Below are 11,554 nucleotides of genomic sequence, written 5' to 3'. Positions count from 1 at the left end.
CGTGCGGCCGGCGCGTCCTGTTTGCAATCACAAGGGCAAACGACCAGGGGAAGGGGGCCGATTCCGGCCCAATAGTGAGGCTGTTTCCATGGAAACCACGAACGTAGCCGGCCCGTTGAATTGCCAATCACCGCTCGGGGAGGGTGTCCGCCCGGGCAGCAAGCGCTGGGGCTGCAGTAACTTCGACCCGGGACGTCTCCGGACATTATACTTTAAATAATCGTTAAGAGTTGGAAAGATCTGAAACGTGAATACATTTTTATTTTCTCTACAGAGGACCTGCCCAGTTTTCTAACTTTTTTTTTGCTCTTCAGGTTTGCAGCAACACCTTCATTCCCACTTCTCCTGCTCTTTGAAGAAGTTCTGCTGTGCTTTACTGTGGGATTTCCTTTCTTTTACCTCTTCCTCCTTGCTCTTAGTTCCCCTTCTTTGATCAGGTTTCCATTGGAACTGGCTTTCTCAGCCTCAGCGAATTTCTCGGGCTCTGCCTTATTCCACATGGATTTCCAGTGAAATTCCACCCTTCCCATTTAGGGTCCACCCACTATAACAGATATTTCCAACATGTTCTGCCTGCTCTTAAGCTCCCTCTTCAGCAACGCCGTCTCACTCTATCAAAACTGTTCTGGCCAGCGGTTCCATTTCATCTTTCACCTCCTCTGGCACTCTAATTGACGGAGATATTTCTTCCTTTTATATGTGAAGGATGAAGAGCGGCCAACGGCCTGAAAAATCAATCCGTTTTTCTCTCCACAGAACCTGACTTCATGGTTGATTATTTCCAGCATATTCTGCTTTTATTAAATGACAAACGTTTGGATTGACATTTAATACAAACCATACGGGCAGAACCTGAGCCAGAGAAAAAATCTTCAGCTTATCACAATAGCAAAAATAAAATGCAGGGGACACTCAACTACTTTGAACAAAGGAAGATAAGTGTTAATGATGGAAGCCCATAAACTATTGTATGAACTATCAAACTTTAATATTTTTATTATTCTGCTGTCACAATTATGTGACCTGTTGGTATTTATGCAATTTATGTTACTGGAGTTTGAAGACAAGTATTTGCTGAGCATTTCTGTTCCACTTTATTTCAAAAGACTTGCTCAGAAAATGTGTGCATGAATAATGTGTAAATTAGGAGCAAGAGTCGAGCACTCACCCCAACAACCTGCACACTGTTCAATAAAATCATGAATGATCTGACTGTAATCTCAACTCTGCATTGCATTGCCAGTGTCAGTAATCTTTCATCCACTCTTATATAGATGCCTTAAAAAATCCAGACTCTGCTTCTGCTAACCTTTGACAAAGAGAACTCCAAAAGTTCATGACCTTCAGAGAAAAGATAATTCAGATGCTCCCACAAGAGGTATCATCATCTCCACATTCATCCTGTCAAGACCTCCCAGGACCTTATTTATTTCAATGAAATCACTCTCCTAAACACCAACAATTACAAGCCCAGCATGTCCAACGTTTCCTCATTTAAGACAACCTGCCCATTCCACATATCAGTCCGGTAAACCATCTCTGAACTGCTTCCAACTTACGTATCTACATCCTGCTTTCACAATACTCCAGCTGATGTCTCACCAATACCCTATATACCTGAAACATAATCTCCCTACATTTGTATTCAATTCCTCTCAAATGAAAACACTCTGTTAGCTTCCTAATTATTTGCTGTCTCTGCATACTAGCCTTTTGTGAATCATGTACAAGGACCATAGATCCCTCCGCATCTACATTTTACTCACCATTTAAACATTTTCTTATTTTTCCAGACAAATGAATAATTTAACATTTTCCTACATTATAGTCCATTTGCTTGATCTTTGCCCACCCACTTAAGCTATCTATAATCCCACTGTACCCTGCTTATGTCCTCTTCACAACTTAATTTCCTATCTACCCTTGTGTCATCAGAAAAGTCAGCAACCTTTACCTTCTGTGTCTTCATCCAAGTCATTTATATAAATTGTATGATATATAGAGGCCCTTGCACAGATCCTGTGGCACACTACTCATTACACCTTGCAGGCAGGAACTGACACATTCATGTCTACTATCTGTTTTCTGTTAGCCAGCCAATCTTCTGTCCACAGCAATATGTTACCTCCTACATAATGAGTTCTTATTTTCCACAATGACCTTTGAGATGGCACCTATCAAATACCTACTGGAAATCTAAGCACATTCACCATTTCCCCTTTGTTAAAGAGATAGCATAATTTGGTAAGAAGCAGAGAGCTGTGGCAAATTGATGTCATTCTTCTTGGAGCAGATTATTCAGTGAGGTCCCCCAGAAGTCAGTATTAGGACCATGTTTTTTTCAAATATAATGAATGACCTGGAATTATACCTGGTAAGTATAATTTATATTTTGCAGAGGACACTAAGCTTGGCAACATGGTAAACATAACAAGAACATGAAATGAAGCTGACAGGCAGATGCAAATTCATGTAGAGAAGTGATACATAACATGGAAAATCAGTACTTTCTAACTAGTACTATTCAGAGGCATTGGAGGTATGCAAGAACTCATTACAGCCTTTGTCCAAACATGAACAGAGGTGCTGAACTCTAAAAGTGAGGTGATGCCCTTGATACCAAAGGAGCACTTGACTAAGGACAACAATAAACTTAACATCAGCAAGACCAAGGAACTGATTGTGGACTTCAGGAAGGGGAAGTTGGGAGAACACATACCTGTCTTCAGTGGTGGAAAGGGTGAACAGCTTCAAGTTCCTGGGCGTCAACATCTCAGAGGATTTATCTTGGGCCCAACACATTGATGCAATCATAAAGAAGGCATGCTGGCGGCTCTACTTCATTAGGAGAGGGTTGTAGACTCATCCAGCTCCATCACAGCACAACCCTCCCCACCATCGAGGACATCTCCAAGAGGCGGTGTCTCAAGAAGGCAGCATCCATCATTAAGGACACTCACCATCCCAGACATGCCCTCTTCATGCTACTACCATCAGGGAGGAGGTACAGGAGCCTGAAGACACACACTCAATGTTTCAGGAACAGCTTCTTCCCATCTGCCATCAGATTTCTGAACAGTCCATAAACCCATGAACACTACCTTGTTATTCCTCTTTTGCACTATTTATTTAGTTTTGTAATTTATAGTAATTTTTATGTGTTTATGTCTTGCACTGTACTGCTGCCACAAAACAATAAATTTCACAACATACATCAGTGATTCTGATTCTGGTAAATTTGGTCAAGCAAATGCAGGGGCATTTTTTTCAACAGGCTGGAGTCATACCTTGGAAAAAGGAAGATGATTTTAGTTGTTGATCATCACAGCACCAGGACATGATTGCAAGAGATCCTCAGGACAATGTCTCAGGTCCAACTATATTCTGTTCCATCAAAACAGAAAATAATAACACCCAGCAGGTCAGCCAGTATTTTGAATGAGAAAGAAAGAATTGATGCCTTTCAGGTCACTGACCTATTATCTTAAGGTCAGAGGTTGTATTATTTACAAAGATCGATGGTATTTGCTTCTCCTCAGAAAATGATGCAGATCTTGTCTGCGTGCAGCAAGACTTCAACAACATTCAGGCAGGGGTTGATATACAGTCTGCCAAGTAACATTCAAGTCAGACAATAGTCATCTTCAACAAGAGACAGTCTAACCATTTACCATTAGCATTCAATGGTATTACAATTGCCAAGACCAATATCATCAACATCCTAGTGGTCATTATTGGCCAGAAAGTTATCTGGAGCAGTCACAATATGTGCACTGGCTACAAGAACAGGTAAGAGGTGGTATATCCTGAGGTTAGTGACTTGTCTCCTGGCTCTCCAAAGCTTTTCAACCAACTGAAAAGAGGCAGGTCAGGAGTGTAATGAAATACTCTCCACTTGCTTGGATGGATGCAGTCCAGTCAAAACTCAAGATAATCCAGAAGAAAACAGTATGCAATCTATCGCCCTAAACGATCATACCCTCCATCAATAGCACATCACAGCTGCAGTGTGTCCAATCTACCAAGTACATTCTAGCTACTCACCAAGGCTTTCCAGACAACAACTCCCAACCCATAATCTCTACCACCAGGAAGGACAAGGGCAGCAGGCACATAGGGACAGACCACCTGCAGGTTCCCTCTCAGTCACATAGAATTCATTGCATAGCTTCATTGTCATTGGGTCTAACTCCTTTGCATCCTCACAGCTTACTTTCTCATCTTGCTTTGTTGTTCCAACAAACCTGGATACATTAAATAATTAATATAAAAATGTGATTAGCTCAAGGCCCAATGGGCAGGCATGCTTTTACAGCACCAGCGACCCAGGTTCAATTCCGGCCACTGTCTGTAAGGAGTCTGTACGTTCTCCCCGAGTCTGCGTGGGTTTCCTCCGGGCACTCCGGTTTCCTCCCACATTCCAAAAGATGTACAGGTTAGGAAGCTGTGGGCATGCTATGTTGGTGCCAGAAGCATGGTGACACTTGCGGGCTGCCCCCAGAACACTCTACGCAAAAGATGCATTTCACTGTGTACATGTGACTAATAAAGATATCATGTTATATTGATCTGTGGAACACCATTAAGATTCTGCCAATCTGAAAATGACCTCTTCATCTCTATTCCATTTTCTGTCAAACCAATCCCTCAATGTTACCTTCAGCCATCTGAGTCTTGTATGTCATTTCTATTAGATATCTTTTTGTGCAGTTATATTACATCCACTGGTTCCCTTAATCTACCCTCCTCGTTACCTCTTCAAGAAACAGCTGGACAGCTAGCCAGCAGCATCCATACAGAACCTCTGGCTTGTGGCAGTGATGTGTTAGCAGATTCTGGGTCTGTGCTGCACAGTGCAGTAGTACGGGACATGCTGGAGAACAGATGCAGGCGCATCTAAACTCCTCCCACCCTCCCCGCCCCACCCCTGTCCTGGATTAAGTGCACGTATATCTGAGCTGAGAAGCGGGACACATTTCATACTTGGTCAATCCACTGCATCTGGAAATGCCCCATTATATTAAGTGGGTCTGCTAACCTTCAATTAAATGTTATTTTAATATTAATGCTTTAATTAATTTACATCAGCTGTTATTTGAATTTGTTGTTTAAGTTACTATTTTTAGTTAGTTAGAACTATGAATCAGAGCTGTGGATACAGCTGAAGGACTGGTTACTGGTTGCTGCTCACTCCTCAGAACGATTGCAATTGTGTGGCCTCGATTGTTGGAAACCACAAAGTCACCAAAGGTTAGCATAATAGTGTAGCCACGGGCCTCGTGCAACAAGGACTGGGAGGGATAATGGAGGTGTCTGTGAAACACAGGCCAGCAGATTCCAGTCCTTTATGATCGTGTTGTCATGTTCTTAATGATGGTTCCAGCATTCTGCCTACAGCTGCCAGTCTAATTGATCTCCATTTTCCCTCCCAGTTCTTGAATAGAGGTGTAGCATTTGCTACTTTTCCAGTTCTACCAGAACCATTCCAGTATCTTGGGAATTTTGGAAAGCCAACAATAATACACTATCTCTGCAGCTGCCACCTTTAGAATGCTGGGATGCAGACCAAGGTCTAGAAGTGGCAGATTTTAGTTCCCTTAATATTTTCCATTATTTTCCCTTTAATGATATTAATTATCCTGAGTTCCTCACAGTCATTAGCCCCTTGTTTATTTTCCTTTTTTACACAGTTATTGCGTTTTCTGCAGTGAAAACAAAATGTGAATGTGGTGTAGTCTCTTCAATGGGGAGACCTAACACAGACTAGGTAAATTTTTCGTAAAGCATATCTATTCGGTGCATAAAGAAGACCCCAAGCTTGCTGTCAGATTCTTCATCCTTGCTTGTAAATTCTTCTTTGGATTTGCCTCCCTCCACCTTCTGCAATCTATTCTCAACCTTTGTCCTCACCAGCACTCTTTGATCCTGACTTTGCTCCCTCATGCAAAATCCCACATTTGGTGTTCCACTTCTAATGGCAGAATCTTTAACCTGTTCCTGGGTCACTAGAAATATAAACTTCTCTACATCAGTTTTATAAAACTATCTTTTTGACCATATAATAATAATCTAAGTATGAAAGCTAAAGGTATCTAGTTATCTCTCATTGTTTGATTAATGTAGCTGTACATTATCTATCATGTTCACCGCACTTTGAAACAAAGTAATTGGCTGAAGCATTTTAAAATGCACTATATTATTGCATCTGATATCATAAAGATGTATCCCTTAACCTAATATGCTACAAGTAATCAGCTTTTAATATGATAAAGTAAATATCCATTTACATTTTCTTGGCATAGGTTTCTGTCTCTTACTTGGGGATTAATCCTCCTGCTAGAAATTTGGAAGCAGAGGAAAGAACATTCTCCAGAATTAGAAAATACCAAAAGCATGTTTTCAGTATTTTAATTGATTTTCTCTGACTGAGGGAGTATTGCATTGAAAGGGTACAAACCTTTGAATGATTCATTATACCACCTCACTTACAGAAGACCAGTAACTGGTTATAGTTGCATTTTGAAGAGCAGGAAGATGTGAATTGGTTTACTTTACCCCCATAATAAAAACAGTAGTTACTTTTCATACAGTTTGTTGTTTGTGAGACCTTGCTGTACATATTATCTACTGTACATTTCTATTTAACAATTGACTTCAAACATATTTCAAACACAAAATCTGAAATAAAAAATACTGGAAATATACAGTAAGTTTGTGGATAACGTCAACGTCAAGGATATTGTTTCAGGTTGATGCCCAAAACTGGAAGAACCTTAGGTTGGAATATGTAGGAGAGAGGCACTTGAATAAGAGCCTCAGGAGGCAAGTTCAGGACTGTGCTTCAAAACTTATTGGTATTGGTTTATTATTATCACTTGTACTGAGGTACAGCGGAAAGCTTGTCTTACAAAGCGATCGTACAGGTCAATTCATTACACAGTGCAGTTACATTGAGTCAGTACAGAGTGCATTGATGTAGTACAGGTAAAAACAATAACAGTTCAGAGTAAAGTGTTACAGCCACAGAGAAAGTGCAGTGCAATAAGGTGCAAGGTCACAACAAGGTAGATCGTGAGGTCATAGTCCATCTCATTGTATAAGGGAACTGTTCAATAGTCTTATCACAGTGGGGTAGAAGCTATCCTTGTCTGGTGGTACGTGCCCTCAGGCTCCTGTATCTTCTACCCGATGGAAGAGGAGAGAAGAGAGAATGTCCCAGGTGGGTGGGGTCTTTGATTATGCTGGCTGCTTCACCAAGACAGTGAGAGGTAAAGACAAGAGTCCAAGGAGGGGAGACTGGTGTCCATAATGCTCTGGGCTGTGTCCACAACTCTCTGCAGTTTCTTGCGGTCCTGGGCAGAGCAGTTGCCGTACCAAGCCATGATACATCCAGATAGGATGCTTTCTATGGTGCATCTGTAAAAGTTGGTGAGAGTCAAAGGGAAGATGCCAAATTTCTTTAGCCTCCTGAGGAAGTAGAGGCGCTGGTGAGCTTTCTCAGCCATGGCTTCTACGTGATTTGAGCAGGACAGACTGTTGGTGATATTCACTCCCAGGAACTTGAAGCTGTCAACCCTCTCACCCTCAGCACCATTGATGTAGACAGGTGCGTGTACACCACCCCCTTTCCTGAAGTCAATGACCAGCTCTTTTCTTTTGTTGACATTTTGTTGTCATGACACCATTCCACTAAGCTCCCTATCTTCTTCCTATACTCCGACTCATCGCTGTTTGAGATATGGCCTACAACGGTGGTATCATCTGCAAACTTGTAAATGGAGTTAGAGCAGAATCTGACCACACAGTCATGAGTGTATAGGGAGTAGAGGGCTGAGGACGCAGCCTCATAGGGCACCAGTGTTGAGAATAATCGTGCTGGAGGTATTGCTGCCTATATCCTCACTGATTGCGGTCTGTTTGTTATCTTGATCCTTTCAATTAAAATTATTTAAAAATTAATGGGTATTTTGCTTTAGTAGGTTGAAGAAAGCAAGACAATTAAAGGAAGGGCTGATTAAAGTCTACAGTGTCATTTTAATTTCCAAAACCAGTCGTGATAGGACTAATCAAAGATCTGAGTGACAAAAAAAAATGTACATTTTATACAGATAATATAAATGGAAACTTCTCTTCAAATATCAGCATCATCTGCAGGTATAGAAAATGTGTGTGGGAAATCAATAGATGTTGCAAGGCAGCCTGATAGAATCATGTTACATTAGGCTGCCTAGCCTGCATCCACAATTCACACCACAAAAGATCGTACAACTGATTTCCAAACGTTATTAATCTGGTGTCAATCACACGTATCAGTAATGAGATTCATGGTCTGCGTTACAAAGTTACTTATTTTTGTATATAAAAATTCAACACTCAGTAGGTTTCATGAATGATCCATCTCATGCCATTAAAAGGTGAATGTGCTTTGTAAGTGGCTTTGCCAGTGTGATAAAAAGATGGTGGAAATAGCCTTTCTGCATTTCGATATACAAAAAGTGTGTACATTTTAAAAAAAGTCATTCAGTGTAACTGGGTGATTTGAAGCACAATGGTACCTCAGGAGACAAAATACTAAGTGAGTATTGTCACTGCTTGCATTAATGATACAAATTATTTTGATTTTATGGGGTACCAAAAGACAGTACTTAGATTATACACCGACATAAACATAACCAATAAAATGACCAATTGCAAAAAACAAAAAACATACTGTTATATCAAGTATCTCAGTATCAGGAGAACTGCCGTACATTTACTCATGATTGTTAAATGATACAAATGCATCAGGAAGTAGATAACAAACTTCTCTTGCCAGAATTTCTGCATGGGTCATTTGTCCGTGATACCATATCAATTGCCACTCAACAGTTAACCTTTTGGTTTTCATAATATACCACTATTATTAATTTAGTAGCAGAGTATCTGTAACAAAAGACACTTAATAAAATGAATCATCACAATAACCAGAGTTTCCATGTACTTGTATTTAGTTACTAATTGCTTGTGCCCTTATTAAGCAGTTCAAATGTATGTAATACAAAAATTACCAACCACATTACCTGGTCTTATTGCTAACACTTGCATTTAAACACTGCAAGTTTTCTTTCCAGTTACAGAGCATTCCCAACAATATACTTTTCCACACGCATTTTCTGAAATACAAATAAGTTGCAGCACATTTTAAAATTATTATACTTTCATTATTATACTTCTGAAAACAAGGTTACGTAATTTCGCTCCCTTCCCCTTCCCAGCAATCAATACTGTGGGAAGGCTGGATCAATCATACGAGCCCAGGCCATTAATCCACCCCGAATATCCTTCACTGACAATGAGCAGAGCTCGTTGTTTAGCATCTCCTGCAGGATTCTGACAGCCTTCTGCGAATCATTTCCTTGTTTACAGATAACATACACTAGAGGTGGAGAAAAAGAAACAAGAATTAAATTAGGTTGTTTTACCTGTTGTATCATTCTTCTTAATGATTACAGAGTGTCACAATGAGTGCTTATTCAAGATTTAGGATGCATAATTTGAAACAAAGCACTAACTTATCGTCAGGGCTATAAATGAGCACTGTTACAAATACCACAGAATTTGCAAGGAACCAGAATTGTTTCTTGAATGGACAAGTGTCAACAGTTTTCTAAAAACAAAGTATTGATGTTATGTTTTATCATAAAATAAAAGAGATATTTTTCCTTGTTTTTATTACTGTTCCTGGTAGGCTGAAATTCCACCAAAAAGATAAATCAAGAGCCCCCCCTGGTGATGAAAGCTCAAACTGATTTACCAAAGACAGTAAGACATGGTACATATCTAGAAACAAACCACATTTTGATAGTCCATTTAATACCTCAAGATCTTTCAATAAAGTGGTATCACACAACATTTTCTCCTTGGCCATATAGGTATTAGGACAACATAGGCAAAAGCTCAGAGAGGTAGGTTTTAAAGAATGAATTAAAGGAGTAGTTAAGGGTTAGAATTCCAAAGCTTGAGCACAAGCAGGTGAAAGGCTGTCCACCAATACTGGAAATTTGGGATAAGGAAGAAGCTATTAGAGGAATAAAGATTACAGAAGTTTATAGGGCTGAAAGAAGGTTGTGGAGGTGCCTAATTTAAAGCCAAGGATGAGAATTATAAAATTGCAGGATTGCTTGTGCGGGAGCCAATGTCAGCAAACAGACGGATATTGGGTAAAGGGGAACTGGTATGTTTTTTTAAAAACTTCTTCATTCAAGGGATGTGGCTGGACCTGCAGTTACTTTCTGTCCCCAATTTGCCTGTGAAATAAGTGACATACAAAGCCATTTCTTTATTAGTCACATGTACATCGAAACACAGTGAAGTGCGTCTTTTTGCATTACTGAGAACGTGCTGGGGGCAGCCTGCAAGTGTCGCCACTCTTCCGGCACCAACATAGCATGCCCACAACTCCTAGCCTGTATGCCTTTTGGAATATGGGAGGAAATCAGAGTACCCAGAGGAAACCCACGCAGACACATTTCAGGGAGTAATTGCAAGTCAACTCTTATTGCTGGGAGTTTAGATCTATGTATATGGCGAGGGTAGCCAACTTCTAAAGGACAGGAATAACTTGGTCGTTTCATAATCATCATACTTGCTTTCTATTCAATGCATCTAATAATACGAATTTAAATCCTACAGCTATGGGGTTAAGATTCACACTCAGGGTTTCCAGAACAATAGTCATCTCTATAGAACTCTGGTTAGGCCGTGTTTAGAATATTGCATACAATTCTGGTCACCTCACTACAGGAAATATGTCGAGGCTTTAGAGCGGGTGCAGAGGAGGTTTACTAGGATGCTGCCTGGATTAGAGGGCATGTGCTATCAGGAGAGGCTGGACAAACTTGGGCTCTTTTGTCTGGAGCGGCGGAGGCTGCGGGGTGATCTGTTGGAAGTGTATAAAATTATGAGGGGCATAGATAGGGTGGACAAGCAATATCTTTTTCCCCATTATTGAGCAATCCAATACCAGAGGGCATGCATTTAAGGTGAGAGGGGGTAGGATCAGAACAGACATGAGGGGTAGATTGCGTTGCCTGATAGGGTGGTGGAGGCAAATTCAATGGGGACTTTTAAGAAGGGCTTGGATGGCCACATGAATGAGGGGAAAATAGAGGGATATGGGTATTCTGTAGGTAGAAGGGATTAGCTATGTTGGCACAACATTGTGGGCTGAAGGGCCTGTTCTGTGCTGTACTGTTCTATGTTCTAATAGTCCAGTTTACTCATCCAATAATTTAATAATAATTATGCATAATACTCTGAATACAGGTATAAGGTATTGGATGAGCTGAAGCCAACAGAGGTAGACAGGTGGTGGGCCAACAAGGCAAGCATTGTAAGAGGTGAGGCTGGCATGGATGAGAGTTTTAGCAACTAAGGTAGTGAAAGAGACAGGGATTGTTTCAGAATTGTAAAGAGCCAGGCTTGGTAATGGAAAGGACACTGAAAAAGGAGTTCAGCTCAGGTTCAATAAGGTTGCCAAGCTTTTAAATTGTTCAGCCTCAGATCTTAGGCAACA

General features: G+C 40.6%; 1 protein-coding gene across 2 annotated transcripts in view; it reads right to left on the bottom strand.

Moving 5' to 3' along the window:
- Positions 1 to 6,840: 6,840 nt before the first annotated feature.
- Positions 6,841 to 11,554, bottom strand: part of mocs3 (molybdenum cofactor synthesis 3) — a 39,132-nt gene continuing 34,418 nt past the window's right edge. For both annotated transcript variants that reach the window (XM_052011325.1, XM_052011326.1), the window contains one exon: positions 6,841 to 9,415. In XM_052011325.1, the coding sequence (XP_051867285.1) occupies positions 9,258 to 9,415 (158 nt within the window). In that variant the 3' untranslated portion in view covers positions 6,841 to 9,257. The remainder of the gene's footprint in view (positions 9,416 to 11,554) is intronic.

The sequence above is a fragment of the Pristis pectinata genome, chromosome 3 (genome assembly GCF_009764475.1).
Source record: "Pristis pectinata isolate sPriPec2 chromosome 3, sPriPec2.1.pri, whole genome shotgun sequence".
NCBI classification, from domain to species: Eukaryota; Metazoa; Chordata; class Chondrichthyes; order Rhinopristiformes; family Pristidae; genus Pristis; species Pristis pectinata.
Note: the sequence above shows the minus strand (reverse complement) of the source record. Positions and strands in the feature narration are given on the sequence as shown.